The following is a 25,703-nucleotide window of genomic DNA, read 5'->3' as shown; positions in this document are numbered from 1 at the left end:
TTGTATAACAGCAATTGTTTTTGGAAAGAAGCAGGGATCAAGCAACGAATTTGGAGTTAAGAGTTAAAGTTGGTAACTCCATTTTGTGATTTGGCAGGTCACGTTAGACGTCCATTTTTCTTCTTTGCAATAAAAGGGTTCTACTATTTGTCACTGATACACTTTTATATACTAGCTATTCTTAATCTATAAGAAGCATACAAACCAACCCTAATCTACTGCTGTACCTAGAGTTGATCCCTATCTCCTACACCCACTTACAGACAGGAATACTTTTGGAGGATGGCCTTTGTCTGAATGACTCTAGATTTGCAATGTAAGGGAAGGAAAAACCATTAGAAGCAAAAATCACTAGATGACGACCCGTGACAGGAACCTTGGGAGATAATACTGATAACTGTGGAAGGCTGGACAGAAATCAACAGAATGGTAAAAACTATAAGATTAGTTGCTTTAATAAATTTTCCTGCAGCACTGATTCAAGATTTGAGGATGTAGAAAGTTTTAAAATTAGAAAATTTATACTTTAAGAAGAAACTTTCTTCTAAACCCTTAACTTGTGAAAGAAAACAGGGGCCTTTTGCGTCTCCTATGTCCTGTTCCTAAACAGTGACACTCTGGAGGCGGATGCAGTCTTGAACAGCTTATAAGAGATAGCTCTTAGCTAGCTGAATCTCATTAGCTATTCTAAGCCAAAGAACAGGACAGCAAAGGAAAGTACCATAGTGGAATCAACTAGTGTTCATTACTATTCCATACATTTCTTTATAGATATATGCCTCTACATGCTTTGTACTTAATATTTATTAATAGTTTACTTTTTCAGGATAGTGTTCAACATGCATGATGCCTTATTGGTTACATACCGAAGATCAAGACCTTGATTTTGCCAGATATTTTCCATAATGCGAATAATTTGAAGTGTTAGCATGTCTTGCCGTAAATCTGAAATTCAAGTAATATGTATCACCACTTAATGCCATCAGTGAAAATTTGGGCATCATGTCATCACATTGTTTTCAAACGATAAATAAATAGAGCTATATTTACTTTTCAAAATAATCTATAAGGAAGCAGTATTTTGACTCTTTAACCCATTTCTAAAGTATCTGCATAAACTCATCTATATAATGATGTAGAATAAGCTATTTTACAAACATTTTAAACTAAAATATTTAAAGTTCTTATTTTTCTGAATCCTTAAGTTTGAACATGTTCATATTAAAATATCAGGCTAACAGAATTCAGTGCTGAAATGTCATTTCCCAGTAGAGACTCATCAGTGATCCTCCCACTGCTCCCCCCTCAGCCTCTTCTCCAAGTAAATTAGGACCTTCTTTTACATGATTTCTTGGCAGACTACACTTTTTCTTCATACCACAGTTGTAATTTTACTTTCATAATTATTTGTTTTACATCTCTCTTTTCCCTGTTAGACTATAAGCTTTAAGAGGGCAGGAGCTCTGTTTTATTTATGCTTACAACCCCCACTGTCTAGCACATCAAATATTTATGGAATAAATGGATGCTCTCACAGCTAAGCAAGTGTTAGTCAGAAACTGATTTAGGCTTTCCGATTCTATATCAGTACTTCTTTTCAATAATTATACATACATACTCTAAAGGTTAACATCTGCTTAATATTATCTATTTTACTACATGCATATTCCATAAATAGTCTTCATGGTTCATAAATACCCAGTATATAAAAAGATACCTAAATTCATGCATCATAAGTATATTCATATTCTTCCTTACCATCCCCATTTTTAAAGATGATCTCATTGTTCTGAAAGAGTAACTCTGACATGATGTCTGGGTTCTCCCAATTCAACCACAGTGGCCTTTTTGCAGAAGACATAATGCGACACTCTTCAAGCCTTTAAAATAGTTAAAAACTTTACTAGGCACCTTAGCTTTGTTATTGTTTTACCCTCAAATTAACTTTAAAATACATACATAGTACAGCTTTCTGAAGTGCTATAAAAATTTAAAACTTTCTATTCAATTTTATTTATGAGCTCATTTCTAAGGGATTATAAATAGAAAATAAATATTAAGCTTAAAAATTTCTTATATAATAGCCTCTGAATTTCCAACAAATATAGTGATGCATCATTAGTTTTACAGATATTACATTCCATTTCTTATCCTATGATACCAGAAATTCTGGCCCAAGAGTGTTTTAAACTCTATTATTAAAGTAGTAAAACTCATTCTGAATAAATGCAGTTCTGAACTTAAGGAAAAATAGGTTTCCAGTTCATATGGAAAAGAATGTAATAATTAATAAATAATACAAGAATAAACTCTCATACTCAAAACTGTAAACCTCCTTTTGCCCCCACCCTGTGTAATTGAACAATCTAATTACAGTGGGTATTTTGACTTTATTAAGATTTTTCTCCCAAGAGGGTACTTATTTAAATATATCAATAGAAATCCCAATAAAGTACCTTACCTGAGGTTTCCTAACTGATGAGCAGGATTTAGAGGAGACAGAAAGCCCTGCAGAGCATCCATGAAATCTGGTCGCCGCATCTGCTCAACTAAAAACTTCATCTGTACCTGATTAATTAGTATAATCATGGTTAGAGGCTGATTTCATAAAAAGTAAAACTAAATGCTAATTTCTCTTGTACACTGGAACCTCAGCCTTTGAATCTCTATCTTGGGTTGGTAGCTTTCCAGTTAGAAGGGTTTCTATAGCAGAGCAGCACAGCTCAGGCAGGGAGGCAAAGAGTGGCAGCGCCAAGCACCTTCCTGTGAGAACTCTGCGTGATGACAGAGGCAATGTTTTGGCTCTAGGACAGGGTGTGGTCAACTACAGCAGGTCAGTGGCCAGTTTTTGGAAATCAAACTGCACCGAATATAGCCATGCCCATTCATTTAGACATTGGCTGCTTTCACACTAGGATAGCAGAGTTAAGGCATTACAAGAGTCCGCATGGCTTGCAAATGTAAAGTATGTACTATCTGGACTTTTAAGAACATCATACTCACTCTCTTTCTGTTGGGTAGAAAAGGTCAAATGAGGCTAAAGGAATTGTTGGGAAAGGACTTGTGAAAATGTTTGTTACACTGAGTCTCACACCATACTCAGGTTCTAGTATATAGTTAGAAAGAAACATCCCTTTTTAATTAATTCAAACCAGAGACCAGACTGCTGGTCTGCTCAAACCAGAGTTATCATGCAATATTGCCATTTTAGTTTAGAAAACCTCTACTGAAAATTTAAAATGTGAGTGGGGAAAAGAAAGTTTAGGACCTAGGAATTCATAATAAGTTTAACACACAAAGTAACTGCTTTTAGTCCTATGACTGTGTGTCTTTATCACTTGAGTTTCATAGAAGAAAAGTTTTTTTAGTTTGAGTATTTTTAAAATAAATTTTTCTTTTTAAATTACAGTTGACATACTGTATTACATTCATTCAGACATACAACCCAGTGACTAGACATTTATATAACTTATGATCACCCTGATAAATCTCATACCCACCTGACATCATGCACAGTTATCGCAATATTACTGACTGTATTCCCTATGCTGTACTTTACATCCCGTGACTATTCTGTGACGACCAAATTGTACATCTTAATCCCTTCACCTTTTTCAATCATTCCCCCAGCTCCTCTCCCATCTGGCAAAACCATTAAAATGTTCTCTGTATCCTTGAGCCCATTTCTGTTCTGCTCATTCATTTTTTAATTTTTTTTTTTTTAGGTTCCACAAATCCTATGACTGTCTTTTTAGTTCCCTACCATAATCCTGTTTAAACCAACAGTAATCTGAGTAATGAATTTCATGTTCCTAATTAATCCACTATATCACAGCTAATCTATTATATAAAAATTCCAGCTTAGAAAAAATACGTGTATTTACAAATTTAACTAATATTTAGTTTCTTTTTCTTACCTCAGTTTACAATATAAACATACTTCATTCTTTTAAAGCGGTCTAGTCCCATCTTGCTCACAATTCCAGCATCAGAAACAGTAATTATTTTTTAATAACCTATATTTAAACTTATATACCATAACTTTAATAAAATCAACTCAGTGGATTTAGATTAAAACAGTAACTTTCTTTTAAAGTTTTTTTTTCAAGCAACATTAAGAAAGATTTTGGAGAAGTTAATTCAGTACTGTTAATTTACTTTCTCCATTCTTTGGGGTCTCACTAATAAACTAATACATATTTTTTTCAGTTTCACTAGAGACGAGGTGTGATTTCACATTTTACCATAAAATATAGTGGATTAAATAAAGGATAAAGAATAGCAGAAGGTCATAAAAAATCTTCACAATTCATATTCCTCAGTAACACTAAGCTACTGCAGATGACCAAAGCATGTAACATATTTACTGAGTGACTAAGGGTCCATTTTAAACTTAGAAATGTAAAAACTAATTTTCATTCATTTTAAGGTCATTACAAAAATATAATAAATAACACAGAATAGGAAAATTATTTTTAAAAGTTAGGGTTATATGAAAAAGGAAGAGAAAGAAGAGAGAACTAACTTTTTTGGGCACTTCCCATGTTCTCCTGACTGTGACAGGTGCTTTGCATATCTCATATAATTTAATTCTCACAACAACCCTATGAAGAAAGTATTATTCCCATTTTACAGATGAGGAAGATAAATCTCAAAGATTAATGTGTCTAACATTACACAGCTGAGAACCAGTGAAATGGATCCAAATCCTAAAATACTTGATTCTAAGAACCATGATTTGCATATACAGAGGTGAGCAAAAGTAGGTTTACAGTTGGCTGTATGGAAATAATACAAATAAAAAATACAATAATTAATAAGTATCAACTATTTGCATACTCACAACCGTAAGCCTACTTTTGCCCACTCCTGTGTATTGGGCTCTCAACCCTGTCCTCTGCAAGAATCTCAAAAACAAACTAAAGAATCATATACCTTTTGTGTTTCATCCTTCTTCTCTTGCTTGAGAATGTCAGTTAAGTTGATGAGCTTTTCCATAGCCTCAACTTGCCTGTTCAGGTGCTTCAAATACATCCCACACGCACGACAATAGGATTCCAGAAGTAGGCCAAACCTCTGACTGACTGTTTTATTGTGCATCTCAGATCTGGAAGAACAGTAAAAGATTTTTTTAAAAAAAAGGACTGTGTGTGTGTGTGTGTATATATATATATATATATATGGTCTTAAATGACTATAGATATCTTTCTGAAGGAAGTAAAAAACTCAGTTTCTAATACAATAAATATTATAATCATACTAACAATAAAATGACTTAAAACCTATCATTTAAAAGCAAAACAATCAAGGATTTCAGGTGGTTCCTGTAAATGTTAATTTAATGAACTAGCTCTTAGATTTATTTCAACTACTTTTTATTAACTAGTCTCAGTACAAGCTATAGAAACATGAAAAAAAGGGAAAGTAGGTACAAAACTAATAAAATGAATAGGGAAAGAGTTAAGAACTCAGTGAATACTATTTGACTCTGCTGGCATACATGTTCCTTTTCTATTCTGTCTCCAAATTTACGTTGTTTTAAACCTAGCTTTAAGGTTTCAGTTTTAATTTATTTTAACATTTAAAAACTCATGTTAATTTAAGTATTAGATATGTCTTATTCTATAAAATATTTTCTATTCTTTTCTTAAGTCTTTTTCTTATCCTCACCTGAGGGAGGACATGCTTAGTGATTTTAGAGAGAGGGGAAAGGAAGGAGTGAGGGAGTGAGAGAACACTGATGTGAGAAACATCTATTAGTTACCTCCTGTATGTGTGCTCCAACTGCAACCTAACTGCAACTCAGGCATGTGCCCTGGCCAGGAACTGAACCCTCTACCTTTCTTTTCATGGGTCGATGCTCCATCCAACTGAACCACACCAGCCAGGGCTCTTAAATTCTTAATTAGTTTGTTTCTAGTAAGAAACTTGACATTTTTTGTCATTATTCTTCTGAATTCCAAGGTAAGATTTTTTCCTTTATTTTGTGGCATTTTAATCCATACATTAAAGTGAAACCAAATATACCATTAATCAACATTAATCCAGCAAATTTAACTTTGTTTAATGTAGAATAAAATCTTTAAAAATATTTCAGCTCTCATTTTTGAAAATTGAATTTTGAATTTTACCGCTTATTTAATGTTAAAGAGAAAAGGGTGAGGAGAAACTCATCATCGGCACAATATAGTTTCAGCATGGAAGACTTTTCTAGACAAACAAAAACTATAGTATATAAGTATATATATTTATACATATATTAAGAAAGTAACATATATTTAAAATACTTAATTGGAAAATAATTTGACTTACTTTAAATGCCAAAAGAAAAAGTGCCCAATCCTTTGATTAGTCAATGCTTTTTTGAGTAAAAATCTCACCAGCAGGTTATCCAAATACTGTTCATATTTTAGGACCTATGTGTTGTTTAAAAACAAACAAACATAAAAACAACTCTGCATAAATCAGGGTCAGTTTTTGCATGGTTGGATTTAAAAACAATTTGGTTAGAAAGAAAGTAGGTACTACTGCTAACAAAACTGATTTTTAAAACTGAACAAACAAGCAAAATACAGACAGACTTATAAGTAGGCTGATAGCTCTGGGGGTGGGGCTTGGTGGGACTGGGGTAGGTGGAGGGATTCAGAAAAAAAGAAAGAAAAAGAGAAAGAAGTCATGGACAGAGACAACAGTATGGTGATTGTTGGGGTGGGGGGTGGTAGAGGCAGGTAAGGGAAGATAAATGGTAATGGAAAAAATACAATAAAAATTTAAAAAAATTTTTTTTAAAGCATAAAAGCAATTAATACAGTAGGTTTTGCAAGTTGCATGAATTTAGAATACAACATTATTTTTCTATTTTATGCTCTTTTACCTGTACTAGCTGAATTAGGTACTGAGAAAGTTTGTCATCTGTTAAATATTTTTCTAGGCATCGAACAGCAAAACCTCGAACCATAGGATCTGGGTAGTTGCAGTCCAGAAGCTCCATAGCCTGTTCAGGTTTGATTGGAGGCCAATCTTTTACCAAGCAGTACATCTGTGTATAAAGCAAAGAGAGTTGTGAATGAACCTTCTAAGACATTGTCTTACTTTCTTATTTTAAAATTAGTTTAGACAAAGGCCTCCCCCCTTACGAGTTCAGTGCTTAAAATGTTCAATTCTAATTAATTTTATTAGTGGAAGTAGTGTGCATGGTATTTTTCTCTACTATATTACCATTATTAATTAATTTAATATAGTCTATTTTGTCTCTTATGTACGCAGACTTTCTAAGAAAATAGTATGAGCAACATACCTATCCGGTGCAATAGTTATCCAGTAATCTCAAACATGTGTTTACCTGAGCTACTTCATCTCTAGAATTCCATTTAACAGACAGAAGCAATTTGGGTAGAATTTCAGGGATAGTCACACAATAGTGTCTGTGTGGAAAAGAAAACAAAATAAAAAACATTCTTGCATGTTATTCAAAAGGCCTACATGTCTAAATTTCACTATGCAATCTTTAAGAAGTTCCAAACACTTTTAAAACTATTTACCATTACTAGCCTTCCTTAAAATCAAAAGAAATCAGTGTTTATCATTTTGCTGCATACACACACACACACACACACACACACACACACTTAGATACAGTTATAATGGCAAGGAAGGCAAAAGAAAAATCCAAATGGAAGACAGGTACTTAGGAAAAATCATGAACTTATTTTATAACATTCTTTTTGTAGCTTCTTTTTTTCACCCACTTAGGCAACTTGAACCAAAGAAGAGTTACTACTTCTACTGTGGTCACTAGAAAGAATTTATATTTTAATGACTTGCTGTAGAAATGTAGTACAATTGCTTTATTTAAATAAAACTTACCATATAGTTGGGTAATCTCTTCATAAATAAAAGTAAGACATTACACTATTTGAAGAAGTGTAAAAGAAAAAGGAAAATGGAAGGAACGCCTAAAAAATGAAATATCTTTCTAAATTGATCTAAAATAACAGGCTGTTTTATTGGATCTTGAATTTTTATTAAAAAACAAAATGAAAACCAAGTCCTAAAAAAAGTCTCATCAACTTAGAATTTAACAAAAAGCCTTCAAGGTGCAAAGTCAGTACCAATGAAGCATGATTTTGTAGAAATATTAATCTGTATCTCCAGCTTTAAAAAAGATATTGTTTATAATACAAAGTAATACAAATTATGTTTTATTTACTTTAATAGGTATGGTAGAAAAATGGCAAGATCAGCCAAAGTTAATTCTTTCTTTTCTTCTGTAACATAAGAAAGAAACAGAGACTCTTCATCTTAACACTCACCTGTGGCTCCATAGAAAATCTTTCTCTTGCTCAGTGATTTCAGATAGAGGATCTCGGGTACAAATTGCTCGGAGCTGTTCTTTATCATTCTCCCTTAATTCGTTGTCTCTGGCTAGTCTGGTACTCTGTAAGATACAGTAATATTTCATATGATTTTCTTTGCTGATTTTTTCACCCAGGATTCACGAGTGATCTACACAATAAAACTGTCAATAAACTTTACGTTGCTTATTAACTGTTGTGAAAGTTTACTATTCCTATTTCAAGATTTTATTTTATGGATACAGAAAAAACAAGACAGTATTTGTGGAACAAATCCCATAAGTGATTTGATTAACATTATCACCAACCACAGAACAGTAACTGCCAAAATCAGTTAGGGCTAAGATGATTGGAATACTAGGGGTAGTAGTGAATGATTTCCTTCTTTTGCTGATGAGGACCCTTCTTAGTATTCTAACTAACCAGCTAATGTTTCTGGAATAAGAAAACATAAAATAGAACTTCTGGCCAAGATGGAGGTATAGGTAGATACACTTTGCCTCCTCACACAACCAAAAGAAGGACAATAAATTTAAAAACAAAAAAATACCAAAGCTGCCAGAAAATCAAACTGTATGGAAGTCTGACTACCAAGGAGTTAAAGAAGCAGCATTCATTCAGACCAGTAGGAGGGGCAGAGACAGGCAGCCAAAGTGGAGAGGACTCCCAGCAAGGCAGCGGCTGGCAGACTGGGCAGTCCCACATTTGTGAGTGGATAAACTGGGAGGAACAACTGGGGACAGATTGTGCAATCCAGGGTTGCAGCATGGGGAAATAAAGCCTCAAAACTCCTGGCTGTAAAAATCAATGGAGAGACCCATGGGGTCCTAGAACATATACAAGTCCATCCACCCAGGAATCTGCACCAAATGACCTAATTTACTGGTGGGTAGTGGGGGAAGTACTGAAAGCCAGCTGAGAGTCGAGCAAACGCCACTGCTCCTTCTTGGACCATTCCTGGACCACAACTGTGTTGTGGTACATGTAGCACCACAATGCAGAGACTTGGGTTGCCCCAACCTGGAGAATACCTCAGGCTCTGCCCCTTACTACATGCTCCGAGACAAAGAAATATGGCCCAAATGAAAGAACAGACCAAAGTTCCAGGAAAAATAAAACTAAGCAATGAAGATACACAGTTCAAAACACCGGTAATCAGGATGCTCACAGAAATGGTTGCAAAATAGAGGAAAAAGTGAAGTCTATGCAAAGTGAAATAAAGGAAAATATACAGGGAACCAAAAGTGAAGGAAGGAAACCGGGACTCAAATCAATGATTTGAAGCAGAAGGAAGAAATAAACATTCAACCAGAACACAATGAAGAAAAAAGAATTCAAAAAAAATGAGAGGCTTAGGAACCTCTGGGACAACTTCAAATGTTCCAGTAACTGAATCATAGGGGTGCCACAAGGAGAAGAGGAAGAGCAAGAAATGGAAAACTTATTTGAACAAATAATGAGGGAGAACCTCAGTCTGGTAAAGGAAATAGACTTCCAGGAAGTCCAGGAAGCTCAGAGAGTCCCAAAGAAGTTGGACCCAAAGAGGAACACACCAAGGCACATCATAATTACATTACCCAAGACTAAATAGAGATAAGGAGAGAATCTTAAAAGCAGCCAGAGAAAAGGAGACAGTTACCTACAAGGGAGTTCCCATAAGACTAGCAGCTGATTTCTCAAAAGAAACCTTGTAGACAAGAAGGGGCTGGAAAGAAGTATTCCAAGTCATGAAAGGCAAGGACCTACATCCAAGATTACTCTATCCAACAAAGCTGTCATTTAGAATGGAAAGGCAGATAGAGTACTTTCCAGATAAGGTCAAATTGAAGGAGTCCATCATCACCAAGCCTTTATTAAATGAAATGTTAAAGGGACTTATCTAAGAAGAAGAACAACAACAACAAATATGAACAGAAAAATGACAACAAAGTCACAACTGTCAACAACTGAACCTAAAAAACAAAAACAAAAAAAAACTAAGCAAACAACTATAACAGAAACAGAATCACAGAAATGGAGATCACATGGAGGGTTATCAGTGGGGAGGGGTCCAGGGGAGAATGGGGGAAAAGGTACAGGGAATAAGAAGCATAAATGGTAGGTACAAAATAGACAGGGGGAGTTTAAGAATAGTATAGGAAATGGACAAGCCGAAGAACTTACATGCACGACCCAGTGACATGAACTAAGGTGGAGGAATGCTGGTGGGAGGGGATGCAGGGGGGAGGGGAATAAGGGGGAGAAAAATGGGGCAACTGTAATAGCATAATCAATAAAATATATTTAAAAAAATAAAATATAAGAGTAAAATAAAATTAAAATGTAAATTCTTTCATAATCTTTGCCTGAATACATCCTTATAGTCAGTTAAGACTTTTGAATTTAATAAAAGTAAAAATAAATAAGAGAGAAAAGGAGAAGAAATACCTCCATTAAAACCATGTACATTGCATATTTGGAAACTAAAAAGAAAATATCATAACTTTCAGTATAATTCCAAGATTCCAAGCAATACATTTATTCCCTTTAAATACAGCTACATTAACTACATAATGAATAATTATGAATTCATATTAATGTATTATAAGAAACAATTATAATACATCCCTTAGAAAGGATTAGACATATTCCAAATGGCTAAAAGTGAAAGCAAACATCCATGCTTCCATGTTTTTATACATTTAAACATTGTTAATTTATCTAACAGCATCAAGAAATATTACTGGCACATATTCATTAAACAAGTATTTATTAAAACACTTATCGTGTGCTTTGTCTTGTTCTTACTGTTGGGAGCCATAGAACTGTAAAAGAACCTGTACTAACCAGGCCTCCAGTATAAAAGAAAATTTAATAAACATGTAAGAAAAATACTGGAGAGTTGACTTAAATACTATGGGTGATCTAACAGAGAATGTCTGAGTGACTACTTTAGACTGGGTGTTCACAAACAGTCTCTGAGAATGTAAATGGCAAGGAAGAACCATCCACAAAAAGATCCGGAAAAACTACTGCAGATGGAAGGAACAATGAAGTGCCTTAGGGGGAGGATGAGTTTGTGGGAAGGCCAGTGAGCCTGAAGCCCAGTAGATGAGGGAGAGGATCCCTGTTCAAAGCATGTAAAATGTGTAGGTCAGGGTAAAAGGTTCATTTTTAGTGGAAGTTATTTAAATGATGAGTTGTGATTTGATTTACGTTCAATAAATATTATGCTGGGTGCTCCGTAGAAGGAGGGAGACCAGTCAGGAGGCTACAGAAATAGTTCAGGTGAGAGATAATAAATGTTTAACCCTCAATTAACCAGGAAAAGTAGTCATTACCATTTACTGTCTGGGTTCATGGACTCTTAATTGTTTTACATCATTTACTTATTTTTAGGTTTATATTTTTAATATAGAATAACGCAATTAAAAACAATTACATGACATCTTGGTAAGAACTTAGACATAGTAAATCCAAGGTTACAATCCAAAATAAGCAATATCCTTTGAAAGCAACTAGCTGCTTGCTCATCAACTGTCATGCATGAGTCTGGAACGTGTCTATCTTACAAATCGGGGCGTCAAACTCATTTTCACTGCGGCCACATCAGCCTCATGTTTGCCTTCAAAGGGCTGAAATAATATTAGGACTGTATAAATGTAACTACTCCTTAACTGTTAAGCAGTTGAAATTACATTCACCCTTTGAAGGTAACCACGAGGCTGATGTGGCCCCTGGTGAAAATGAGTTTTTCGTCCCTGTTGCAAATACTGAGTCTGGATTTTAAATACATATCTAAGAAATTCTAGCTTATCATTGCTTCTGCTTCTTCCTGTACCTATAGTCAAAATGAAGTATTTTTGAAAACTTTGATTTCTCATAATATTGTTAGAATGGCCATCATCTTTGCTTCATATTTGTAAAACATTTCTATTTTTACACTTACAGATACCAATCAGAATAATGAAGCCAGGGAATTTTTAAATTTCTACATCACCTTTTTCCTTCCAATTATAGTTATAACTAATTGGACAGGGAAATGTCATAGGAATGCTTATCAGTATTTCAACCCCAATTTAAAAACTGAGGAATTCCTGTTCAGTTGTAATGGAATGGTTAAGAGTAAGATGCTCAATATTTATTAAACAGTGACATTAGGTAGGCTATTTAGATTCTTTAAGCTTGTTTCCTCACTAGTGAAATAAGGATTATAATAGTACCTACCTTCATAGAGATGGCTTTTAAAATTAAATGAGATAATATGTGAAAAGTGATCGGTATGGCATTTTATACACAGTAATAAGCACTTGATAGATGTTAGCGATTATTATCAAGAAATTAAACTTACAGAAAAATGGCTTCATTTTTCAAGAAAATCTTTCCTTAATATCAAAAAATTTAACTGTACTTTAGTATCTGACAAAACTCAGTAATTTTACATTTATTCCTACTTAAAATACCTTTTATATATCTTTGGAAGTGCATAGGCAGGAAGGGTAAAGGTTATTATTATAATTGAGTTTGCAAAAGGTATTGGTGAACTCCTTATTGAAAGTCCTCAGTGCTGGATTGCCAGCTGCCTCTGGGTACTGCTGTTATTGTACTCAGGAATGTGTAAGATACGGTAGGCATATTTCAGTACCTCTTGGCCCTATATTCACTGGTTGGTCTATCTGTAACTTACAACCAGGCCAAAAAAAGGGTAATAAATATGAATATTAGAAAAACATAACAAAACCCAAAAATATCTCTTTCTCTTAACACTGACACCTTTGCCCTTGAGAAAAAAGTGAGAGTTAATGGTCCTTAAACCCAGTTATACTATGGTTCAAATGTTATGGCCAAGATCAGACAAGTAGATCAATATTTAAATTCTATTTTATATACTCTTTGGCAGGGAATCTGGACTATGATGGAGAAGCAATTTCCTCTACTTCCAAGCGTACCTAACAGTACATTTATACTTTGGTTCAACTTTAAGATTATTATTTCTGAATCCAGTATTAGCCTTTCTCTCCCACTCCTCAGTCAGTCATTCTTACCGTACTATTGTTTTTTCCTCTGTGGCATTTACCATGATCTATAATCTTATATTTTCCTTTTACCTGTTTAATGTCTATTTTCACCATTAGCCTGCATACTCAATGGAGGTCTCTTTAGGTCGCAACTTTATTACCTGCTACATATCGTACAATAAATACATACACAGAGTTGGCATTCAATAAATGTTTGTTAAATGAAGGCAGGCTAGAGCTGTGAATAAACTAAGAGGCAGAGCTGCAGTAAACATATTAGCACACAGAATTTTATTATATTGTATTACTCCTAGAGCCTATATTAGCTATCCAGTGTAACTAAAAACACATAAAGCCCTTTCCATACAAAGAGTGTGCACCCAAATCCATTGATTATGATTGATACTTAAGAAAACTCAAGCCATTTTCCTTACCAGTCCTGCATGGGAATAACTAAATCCTGCTTCTCGGGACACAGACCAATTGGCATGCTCTTCAATCACTGACATATCTGGAAACTTTACCACACTGCTGAACCAGTCAAACTCCAACTCTAAGCATGGAGTTTCCTAAGAGATGGAGTAGAAATTATTATATATATTGTGTTTGACTATCATAAAAAAGGAAAAAGTTCTAATTTATAATAATAAAAAGCTTACTTTATTTGGATTTGATCCAGTAACACCAATAGGATTCAGCAAATCTTCTAATCCATGAGGCACTGGCCAAAGATTCAAAGCCATTTTTCCAGATACTAGAGTATCTGTGTAATCAAACAAGTTTATATTTCCCCACGCCAATGGACAATGTTCCTTAAAACAAACAAACAAGCAAATAAACAGAAAAATACTACTCTGTGGATTAAATTATTAAACACCTTTCAAAAACACTTTTCTTCCCCAGGAAGCAGAATTCAACAACTATCTTCATAATTATGTCTATAATAAATGATATTATTTTTGTCAAAGTATAAGTAAGTTGCTTTGTTTTTTCCCGTTTGAAATCACATGTCTTTTCTCTAATTATTATTAGGAAATATGAACCAAAGGAAGCAAGACAGATACATGCATTTAGTCACTTAACAGATATTTTTATGTAGTCGCCTTGCATGTCCAAAAAATCATATCAATCTGATCTCAGGACATACTCATCATAAATACTGGAAGCTCTCTCAAAATATTCTTCTATGATTATTTATTAAAAATTTTAAAATATTTTATTTATTTTAGATAAATATCCATTTCTTGATAAAAATTCGATAAGCAGTATAATTTGTAGTTTCTAAAGGTGAATTGTTTCTTCTAAAAGACTTTACCTCTTTAGCACCCTTTCGACCTTTAACAGAACAAATGGAAAGGCAAAGTCGAGCAGCACGAGGAAGATCAGGAATGTATATATCATAATTCAGCCATTCATTCCACCTATGTAATATTTAAAAAAAAGAATTTACCAAAAAAGCGTTTATCCAGAGTATATAAATGACTCCTACAACACACCAAAAAATACACAACTAAAACAAACAGGACTGTGACTAAATGGAAGACATTTCACAAGATCATATCCAAATGGCCAATAAACATGGGAAACTAGTCAAATCATTTTTCATCCACAAAATGCAAAATAAAATGTTATGGAGCTATCACTATACAAGAGGTTGGTTAAAACTATACAGACTGATGACACCAAGGCGTGGTTAGAATGTGTAGTAACAGGAAATCTCATATACTGCTAGTGGAGGTGTAATTTATACAATCAATATGGAAAGCATGATCTACTAAAAGTGACCTAAGACTCAGCTCCACCTCTTGGTATAAAATCAAAGAAACGCATGCATTTGTGCATAGACTATTAACAGATTATTTACAATATCCCCAAACTGCAATCTAATGTCTAATAGTAAAACAGGTAAATTGTGGTATATTCGTATTATGGAATGTACAGTAAACATATCTGTAAAGAGCCAAGTAAAATACATAGTTGTTACTGTTTAAAAAAAGATTATAGCAATAGTTAAAAGTATGAACTCAGAAGTCACATTACCTAGAGTAGAATCTTGTTTCTACTATTTTATTACATGTGTGACCCTTACTTTGTGGTCTCGTCTTGGAAATGTGATAAACAGTACCTACTCTCATAAAGTTGTTGTGAAGATTAGATGAGATAACAGAAGTAAATCAACTAGAATAATAAGCACATGTCAAAAGCTCAAGTGCTAGATACTGATTTTGAAAACTTTTCAAATGGCTTCTTCAAAATTCTATTTTTGATTATAAATAAAACAAGGATTTTGATTATAAATACAAGATAGTATAAAAATTCTATTTTTAATTAGCCAAACTAAGGTATAAAAGTTGTTCAGTAAAATAAGTTCTATTTATTCTAGTCTCTTTGCTTATGAATGAAGTTAAATGTGTGTGTGTGTGTATGTATATATATTTCACTTAAATATGAGAAGACATTTAAAATGGCAGAACTTAGCAACAAGCAGGGAGAAGAAATACTGTGGGATTTGATAAGTCCACAGTAACTGTACTTAGGGTTTTTTTTAAAATTACTTCTAAATCTTTAGACTTGCTCAGAGTTCATGGGAAATATTCTCCACATTTTCTAAGAGAGCTATAACCTGTGTATGTAGTTGTTTATAATACTTTGTGAATAAAGCAGGTTTCTTCTTCTCAAGTACACACACACACACACCCCAATTAAATTCTTTATTATTAGGCAATGGTTTTATATATAGTCCAAATTGTTTCTTAGTTTGGAAGATAACTGGTAACATTTATGAAGAAATCATAAAGTAATTTAGCATATGGGAAGTATAGATTTGGAACAATCAATCTCAGTATGAATTTTTAAAATCTTTTCTAATAACTTCATTTTCTTTTATCTCTAATTTTTTTGGTAAATACAGAAAAGTTTGAAAGTTTACTTAAATATTCATACTACTACCATAGGGATTTTACCTTTTAGACTTGAGAATTCTTTAAGATATTCAAATATAAGTGCTTTTAAATAGCTTCTTTTAATTCAGTAAAATTTTGACATATTAATCTTATATCATTAAATAAATTTACCTTTTACTTTTACAAAGGTAGTTTACTTTTTGTTTTTTAAACAACTAGTATAAATCTACCCAATATTATTTTGAGGTTTTTGCTTGGGACTTGTTGAACTTTTTAGATTGTTGGTTTTATAGTTTTCATCAAATTTGGAAAACATTTGGCTATTCTTTACTCAAATATTGTTTTGCTGTTCCTTGTACAACCACACCCTCAACCTGAGACAGTCAGGCAGCACGAGTGGGAAATAAATTTAATCAAGTTTTGCTGTTCTAACAAAAATTTTAAATGATCTTGGGGTTGTTTGTTGCCACAGCATAAGTTCTAACTTGAATGACATACTTTCTGACCTAATGGTTCAAGTAGGGGGAGGAACTATTTCCCTTCCTCCAGGTAGAGAAGGTTGCCATCTCTTTGAACTTTACCTAAACTCTAGAGCGGTGGCCATCTCTAGCAACTTAAGTACAAGGTCAAAACTTTTTTTTTTTACTCTCCTAGAATTCAGTCTAAACTCATTAAGAAATTTACTTCTGGATGAGTTACTAGTTAGCTTGACTGTACTCCACAAAATCCATCTTTAATCTTTAATACCGATTTGAGTTCTCTTAAAATATTACTATTATATTCAGGGGTACACTCTTATCCCAAATGATTCTACACAGAGAGGCAAAGAAATGGCAGGATGGCAAGCTGATGGACTATACTTCCTCTGATTTCATCATTATACCTAGGCAGTAATAATTTAAAATGTTCCCAAGAACTCTCCCTCTTCCTAAGAAATTGATTTATTTGAATGTCACATTTAGCTACTCTTTAGAATAATGTGCATAAAACAGCCTCAGAGTAGTCTGGCTCTGGAGTTGTTTGCCAACTTTCAGTTCTTCTTGGTGTAAATGATAATGGAGATAAGAAAAGAACAAAATGCTAGGCTTATGAATCAAATGTGGGGCAATAATCAGTACAATACTGTAACCACAGTTTGTTCTCTCCTCGATACATTGGGAGGACAGAATCAGAAAAACCCTACAGATAAAATTGTACAGAGAATCAATAATGATCCTGTGATATGACAGAACGTCCTTATGTTCTATATGTAAATGCCTCGTAATTTATATGACTTGTATAAAACTAATGACATAAACTATACTATTTTTACTAATTACATTGCTAAATACTAATATGACTTTTGAAGATAGAAATCCATATACACCCTTACCTGGGATTGGAACAGGGTACTCTTTGAGTGTTCACATTATCACACAAGGGTTCTCCTCCATGGTAGATACCTGTTCGAACATAGATCTAAAACAAAAAGAAATTAAAAAAAAAGAGAAGGAAGAAAGGCAGACAGACAGAAAGAAAAATAAGTAAGTATGTGGAGGTAAATATATGCAAACATACATATATATAAAATACGTACACACATGCCACACACAGTGTGGGCAAAATTAGGTTTACAGTTGGTTGTATGGAAAATAATGCAATAATTAATAAATAATAATACAAGAATAAACTGTTTCACATACAACTGTAAACCTACTTTTGCCCCACACTGTACACACTAGATAGAACCAACATTAAACAATATTAAAATAGTATAACTGATATGAATAAGAGAATCCATTAGAAGTTTCTGTTCAGATGTAGCTTTTTGGTTCTTCTTAAGTATGTAATAAGTTAATACTGATGCAGATTCTCCATCAAGATTTGTTGCTGTTTTCAGGGAAGTATCAGATTAATAAAAATCAATATAGGCTCAACTTTAGGACAAGTATGGGATTCACAGTTTTTCATATTTTAGAAAATAGGTACAAAACTAAATATTACTTAATACTACTAGAAGTCAGAACACTATAAATATATTAATATTTCTGCAATGAAACACAATAATATTTATAGTAGTGGAATAAAGGTATTAAAAGACATTTCTTCAGGTTGGGTCAGGTTTTGCTATGAAATAAATTCTGTAAAACTTTTGGTTTTAAGACCTTAGGATTATGAACACTTAGAACTATTGGAATATAAGAATTAGTGATATTAGAATTACAGAAAAAGGACAATAAGCTCTGTAATAGCTGAGGTGGATGGGTGATTTTCTAGCCATCTGAAAACAACCTGCAGGTCAACAGTTAATTATTTAGGTCAATAAAAAGTTTACGTAAGGTAATTTATATGAAATAATAAGCATCAAATGGCTTTACCTTGTCAATGTCTCGAATATTTACATTTACATAGGTTGCACAAAGAATTTTTATTCTGAGTGCACTATTTATAACCCAGAGGGATTTTGTAGAAGTCTCTCCATTCATATACGGTGTAGCGGTGGAGATGCGTCTGGAGTAAGATGGCATTGTGAAAGAGTCCATTGGCAGTTGCGAGTAAAGGCTTTCCTTAGCCATCAGCATCAAATTGGGCATCCTCCCCAGCATTATACAGCTTCTTATATACTGTGAAAGATTAAGGGAGAAGCCATTTTTTAATAAGGCTTTTTTATTTTAAAAGCAACATGTAAGACTATTATGAGAGAATTTACACACTAATATGCAAAGGTGATAAAAAATAAAAAATTATAGACTATATTTCTTAGCAGATGCTATATTTAACATTTAAAATATTAACATTTGGCAGTTAGGTTACTGTGCAGGATCAAGCAAGCACCTATTAAAATATAAATTGTATAAAAAAATAGCTTTGACACTATAATTCTACCTTTAACTATCAAGAAAAAAAATCAAAATAAAAACAAGAACCATAGGATACTCATTATGAAAACACTGCACTGTTAAAAGAAAAGCAACATCATTTGGTGAGCTTCTATCATTTTATTATGTCATTTCCATGACAAAACAAGGGTTGCTGTACTCTTGCTCTCGTGTCACAGTATTTCTTGAGAAACATTTGTTAAAAATTAAAACAAAAAAATCACAGAGAGAGGAGACTGATAAAAATAGAGAATGTATTTTAAAAATATATTAAAACACATTGGTTTGAACCATAAAGTGTACTTAGGATAGAAATTTCTAATATAAATGCTACTTTGTACATATTATAATAGCCTATTTTCTTAACCATCTGTCTACCAGACTGGAAGCAACCTGAAGGCCAGAACTATGTCTTGCTTGGTAATGTAAACTAGTATTTGGCATATGCTTGGTACAAGCATAGTTGCTTCTTACAGGTATGTATGTATATATTTATTTATATTTTACTGATTGTTATTAGAGTTGTCCATTTTTTTCTCCCCTTTATTCCTCTTAACTCTGCACCCCCTCCCACCAGCATTCCCCCTAGTTCATGTCCATGGGTCATACATATAAGTTCTTTGGCTTGTACATTTCCTATACTATTCTTAAACTCCCCCTGTCTATTTTGTACATTTATGCTTCTTATTCCCTGTACCTTTTCCCTCATTATTCTCTCCCATTCCCCTCCCCACTGATAACCTTCCATGTGATCTCCATTTCTGTGATTCTGTTTTTGTTATAGTTGTTTGCTTATTTTTTTTTTTTTTTAGGTTCAGTTGTTGACAGTTGTGACTTTGTTGTCATTTTTCTGTTCATATTTGTTGTTGTTGTTCTTCTTCTTAGATAAGTCCCTTTAACATTTCATTTAATAAAGGCTTGGTGATGATGGACTCCTTCAATTTGACCTTATCTGGAAAGTACTCTATCTGCCCTTCCATTCTAAATGACAGCTTTGTTGGATAGAGTAATCTTGGATGTAGGTCCTTGCCTTTCATGACTTGGAATACTTCTTTCCAGCCCCTTCTTGTCTACAAGGTTTCTTTTGAGAAATCAGCTGCTAGTCTTATGGGAACTCCTTTGTAGGTAACTGTCTCCTTTTCTCTGGCTGCTTTTAAGATTCTCTCCTTATCTTTATTTAGTCTTGGGTAATGTAATTATGATGTGCCTTGGTGTGTTCCTCTTTGGGTCCAACTTCTTTGGGACTCTCTGAGCTTCCTGGATTTCCTGGAAGTCTATTTCCTTTACCAGACTGAGGTTCTCCCTCATTATTTGTTCAAATAAGTTTTCCATTTCTTGCTCTTCCTCTTCTCCTTGTGGCACCCCTATGATTCAGTTACTGGAACATTTGAAGTTGTCCCGGAGGTTCCTAAGCCTCTCATTTTTTTTGAATTCTTTTTTCTTCATTGTGTTCTGGTTGAATGTTTATTTCTTCCTTCTGCTCCAAATCATTGATTTGAGTCCTGGTTTCCTTCCTTCACTGTTGGTTCCCTGTATGTTTTCCTTTATTTCACTTTGCACAGACTTCACTTTTTCCTCTATTTTGCAACCATTTCTGTGAGCATCCTGATTACCAGTGTTTTGAACTGTGCATCTTCATTGCTTAGTTTTATTTTTCCTGGAACTTTGGTCTGTTCTTTCATTTGGGCCATATTTCTTCGTCTCGGAGCATGTAGTAAGGGGCAGAGCCTGAGGTATTCTCCAGGGTGGGGCATCCCATGTTACTGTAATGTGGCACTGTATGTGGGGAGGGCTCTGAGCGGGGATGATGTTGCTTGCTCGACTCTCAGCTGGCTTTCAGTCACTTCCCCCACTACCCACAAACAAATCAGGTCCTTTTGATGCTTATTTCTGGGTGGGTGGATTTGTGTACCTTCTAGGACCCTATGGGTCTTTCCAGTGAACTCTCCTGTGAATCTGGGAGTTTCTCCTGCCACTGCAACCCCCACAGGTTTTTACAGCCAGAGGTTTTGAGGCTTTATTTCTCTGCACTGGAACCCTGGAGTGTCTCACTCCCCAGTTGTTCCTCCCAGTTTATCCTTACACAAATGTAGGACTGCCCGTGTCCTCTCCACCCCTCCTACTAGTGTGAATGAGTGTTTCTTCTTTAACTCCTTGGTTGTCGGACTTCCACACAGTTTGATTTTTTGGCAGTTCTGGTTATTTACTTTTTTAAATTTGTTGTCGTCCTTCTTTTGGTTGTGTGAGTAGGCAAAGCATATCTACCTATGTCTCCATCTTGGCCAAAGTTCCTTATAGGTATTGTTTTTAATGAATAGAAATAGGGAGTATAGTAATAGTAATAGGATATCTTATTTAACAGTAAATCATGAATTTTTTTTAGATGTTTAATTACTGCTAGTGTCATTGTCTGGGAGGAGATAAAAATTATGAAATACCCCATATTTCAGTGTTAGTGTAACTGCCTCATGTTAATATGTTTGCGTGTCTTTTTTGTGACAAGGGGAACATATATGTTATTCGTTACATTGCATATTCGAAGGGATACAATAAACCCCTTTAAAATAAAAAGAAAGACACATGAAAACCCTGTGCAAATTTCGTATTACTTACAATTCCTATTGGCTAATAAAAATATTTCCACTATAGAACTGGAGTATGTAGAAAAGCACATGATGCATTTTTTTGCATGCAGAATACCTGAAACATGTATCTTACCTCACAGCACAATTAAAGTCACCAAATCAAATGTTTTTATCTGAATAATGATAAAACTATTGTTATAACTACAAAAACATTGATCAGCTTATCCACATATATACTGTCAAATCCATAAATATTAATTACATAAAATTTAAAGGAAGAATAGCATATGTTCTCTCAGATTAAATTTGTCATCAATTTCTCAAATTAAATAATTACCACATAAAAATATAAACTCATAGCCCTGGTTGGTGTGGCTCATTGGATTGAGTGCCAGCCTGTAAACCAAAAGATCATCAGTTTGATCCCCAGTCACGGTACGTGCCTGGGTAGCAGGCCAGGGCCCCAGTTGGGGGTATGCAAGAGGCAACCGATTGGTGTTTTTCTCCCTTTCCTCCTCCCTCCCTTCCCCTATCTCTAAAAGTAAATAAATAAAACCTTTTAAAAAATATAAACTTAAGAATGTTATTTATAATAATATTTATTTTTCAAAAAGTATGTTCTAAAAACAATGTGATTATTTTTTAAATTTAAAATTAATATTTTAAAACTTGTTACTCACCTTATATTGACTCAGAGGATATTTTTCTAAGAAGTATTCATCACATCCACACACTTTCAAAATGTATTTGCCCTGATATTCTAAAACACAAAGTTTTAGTTGTTCAGATGATAGCAACATACTTCGAGTTTTTTTCCTGATTGCTTCAGCAATTACTTGTTCTGGTACACAGTCATGGTTGATTTTCAGAGTATACTTCTGCTTGTCATTATTTGGAGAAACTATTACCCAAATCACCACTATTATTTGCCCTATAACAAGAAAACATTTTTAGATGCAATGACCACATATACTTCATTTATCAAGAGACAGATTTTTAAAAGTATCAACCACCATTACTCTAACTACAATCATAAATGACTTGTAATCAAACTAATTAAATACAGGTAAATCTTCAAATCTAATAAGGCTCCCTGACCACGCCCAAATCTTATGTTTTATGGCAAGCATGCGAAACTGTGCCTACTGGGTCGTAAGTACCTGAGACCAAGATAATTCTATCCTAAACTGCACGGCATACTTCACGGATACAACCGCTGTGAAGAGTGTCTCATAACGGTAAACCAAAGGTTCAAAAATGGAGGAGTTTTTGGTAACTATGGGAAAGAATCATGGAGATTTAAAGAAAGGTGCTCAATCAGAATGAGAAAAAAGATGGAGGAGGGAAAATAAGATGGATTTTCTTATTTTTTTCCTTTTAAGGTCAATTAAGTCAGGGGACAAAATAATGATAAAATGAAAAGATGAAAACCTTCAGAATGGTCTGGGTATTCACAGTATAATTCTTCTAACTATCTAATATGTTAGGAATTTTTCATAAAGAATGTCGGGGAAAATGAAAAGTGTTCCATTTTTAAAAGTATGCTAGAGTAGAAAAGGATTTCAAATAAAGATGTTAAGTTACATTGAAATAAACTACTTTGAATAATATGGGTGAAATAGTAATAAGATACCAATGTATTCTAATAGAACTTTAAATATAATATAGTGTGTGAGTTAACCTATTTATAACTTCAAATTAAAATCTTCACTTTGTTATCTTGAAAAATACAGATATTTATCTGACATAAGTTCATTTCAAAAACATTATAGTTTATATATTTTCATGTTCACTTAATTCTAGAAACTGATATATTAAAGTGTCAAAAGTCAACCTCATTATGATCAGATTTAATTACTGCACTTAACATTAAGAAATGTATTTTTCTTTGAATATGTGATATATAATAAGTTTTTGTAACATTTCACAAAGTTTCTATTTATACTTTTTTTCTACTTGTAAGAAGATAATCAGCTCTAATGCTATGGCAGTGAATTTTAAACTCGGAATTCTTTAGTTTTATTCTAAGATAACTCACCAAGGGAACAGCACCATATGCACACAATTCATTCAATTAATAAAATATTTATTAAGTGTACTTCGCATTCAACTATAACTTGTCAGTATAAGCAGTATCTGACTTCAAGAAGCTTATCATCTAACTGGGATAAAAAAAGAGTTTAAAAATATAGGCACAGATAGAAGTCTTCACTACAGTAACCAATTATGGTAGTCTGCAAATTTTCTTACCTTTATCTAATTTATTGTATATGTGCTTTGGCAGTTCTGGTGAAGATTCTACGTTTGGAGGATAGACATACATTGCTCTACTATGAGGTGAATTAAGATCCCTAAGATCCACAGCTTCTTTACAAACATTCAGAATATTTCTTCGGAAGTCTTGTACTTCTGGATCTTTAACCATATCAAATTCACACACTGGCATGCCGATAGCAAAGCCTTAAAAATTATATAAAGAATATAATATTCTATTAAATACACAGTATAAATGTGTTTCCTATAAATAGAAAACTTGCTAGATTTGGAAGATCACAGTAGGGTAAAGAAGTTTCCCTGGGCTTAAAAATTTTTTTGTGAATACATATAATAAGAGTTGACAAGGACTCAAATACTTTTAATAGAACATATACTTAGTAATTTGGAACAAAGGCAGCAAACATCCATATCAGGCAGCGAAGAGCCATATCAATTATTTTTTAAAGAATAATAAAACAAAACTGGGATATATATAAGATATATAATAAATCTAAGTCAACCATACAAATGATACTTCTTAAAAGAAAACTTTACAGAAAAATACCAAGGTGTTAAAAAATAGTTCCTTAGCCCAAGTCAAAAAATACTTTAGACTTGTAATAAGTTTTACTTCATAATCTATTTATTTAAGAGCAAAAAGGTAATTTACTTGTTCAAACAGAAATATTTCAGTAATGAGAAAATAAAGTTTCACAGTTATTTGTGTTTAGAATAGCATGACAATGACATTTAGTTAAAAATTATATCATACCAATTTCTCGATTGAGGATCTTCTCTTCACGGTTGCCTACAGGCTCAATTACTTTTAAAAAGGGTTGAAAGAGCCGTAGATCACAAAGTCGTCTTGTTTCATCAAAAAATTCTTCTCTTTCTGCCTCTTGGGTGACACTTACGAAAATGTAAGAAGATTCATCTTGAAGAAGTTGATGGAGAGGGTACTTCCTTGCTTCTTTAAATAGTTCATGCTTTATAGTTATTAATGTAGCCTCACGGAGGCATTCTAAAGTCACTATCATTCCATTTGGTAGTAAACATTCTACTAGGATTCTTGGGGGCATCAAGTGGATGCCCCACAGTTCACCTGATGATGGTCTTGGAGGCATTGTTCTGATTCTTTGCAAGTTTTACATATAAAACTACTTTAAGGAATTAGATGTGTTGCTGTCCCAAAGCAGAAATCTAAACCAAAGAAGGGAACACATATGTTAAAAGAGAAACAACTATAGTATAACAGATTTATGGCATTATTAAATGTAAAAAACTCATTTTCTATACTTGAATTAATTAGGATAAGTAATAATAATTCATCTTAAATATTTTGATGGAGTTGCTCCAAATTAGGCTAAAAGAATTGACTGCAAAGCAGAAATTAGAAAAATCACTTTATTTAATTATATTTAATAAGGACATTTAATAAAAAACATTTTATTTGAATGAATTTTTAACATTTGGGTCTTATCAAGACAGAGCTGAGGCTATGGGAAGAATGAATTTTAAATTGTAACGGAAACCAAAATTTCCATTGCATATCGCCTCTATCCTTCACTTCTATTTTACTGAGCAGAATCTGTGCTGGAAAGGATCTTTAATCATGGGTCACCTGCTCTTGTTTTAAAGATGAGTAAAGTAAAGGCTGGAGAAGTCAAGTCTTTTTCTTTTTTCTCCTCTACCTCCACCCCGTGGTAATGAGAAATTACATGGCTTAGTCTTTTTTTCTTTCTTAAATCCA

At 33.5% G+C, this 25,703-nt stretch overlaps 1 protein-coding gene across 5 annotated transcripts in view; it reads right to left on the bottom strand.

The window, feature by feature from the left end:
* The window catches only part of PIK3CA (phosphatidylinositol-4,5-bisphosphate 3-kinase catalytic subunit alpha), an 81,676-nt gene that overhangs the window by 7,984 nt on the left and 47,989 nt on the right, over window positions 1-25,703 (bottom strand). For 4 of the 5 annotated variants that reach the window (XM_053918108.2, XM_053918106.2, XM_053918105.2 and 1 more), the window contains 16 exons: window positions 24,726-25,153; window positions 23,948-24,157; window positions 22,378-22,628; window positions 18,612-18,857; window positions 17,627-17,712; window positions 14,667-14,772; window positions 14,011-14,163; window positions 13,786-13,920; window positions 8,313-8,437; window positions 7,343-7,424; window positions 6,875-7,039; window positions 6,313-6,416; window positions 4,936-5,107; window positions 2,462-2,568; window positions 1,759-1,880; window positions 867-945 (listed from right to left, as the gene is read on the bottom strand). In XM_053918108.2, the coding sequence (XP_053774083.1) occupies window positions 867-945; window positions 1,759-1,880; window positions 2,462-2,568; window positions 4,936-5,107; window positions 6,313-6,416; window positions 6,875-7,039; window positions 7,343-7,424; window positions 8,313-8,437; window positions 13,786-13,920; window positions 14,011-14,163; window positions 14,667-14,772; window positions 17,627-17,712; window positions 18,612-18,857; window positions 22,378-22,628; window positions 23,948-24,157; window positions 24,726-25,077 (2,495 nt within the window). In that variant the 5' untranslated portion in view covers window positions 25,078-25,153. The remainder of the gene's footprint in view (window positions 1-866; window positions 946-1,758; window positions 1,881-2,461; window positions 2,569-4,935; window positions 5,108-6,312; window positions 6,417-6,874; window positions 7,040-7,342; window positions 7,425-8,312; window positions 8,438-13,785; window positions 13,921-14,010; window positions 14,164-14,666; window positions 14,773-17,626; window positions 17,713-18,611; window positions 18,858-22,377; window positions 22,629-23,947; window positions 24,158-24,725; window positions 25,154-25,703) is intronic. The other variant, XM_053918109.2, reaches the window with a different exon arrangement.

The sequence above is a fragment of the Desmodus rotundus genome, chromosome 2 (assembly GCF_022682495.2).
Source record: "Desmodus rotundus isolate HL8 chromosome 2, HLdesRot8A.1, whole genome shotgun sequence".
In the NCBI taxonomy this organism is placed as follows: Eukaryota; Metazoa; Chordata; class Mammalia; order Chiroptera; family Phyllostomidae; genus Desmodus; species Desmodus rotundus.
Note: the sequence above shows the minus strand (reverse complement) of the source record. Positions and strands in the feature narration are given on the sequence as shown.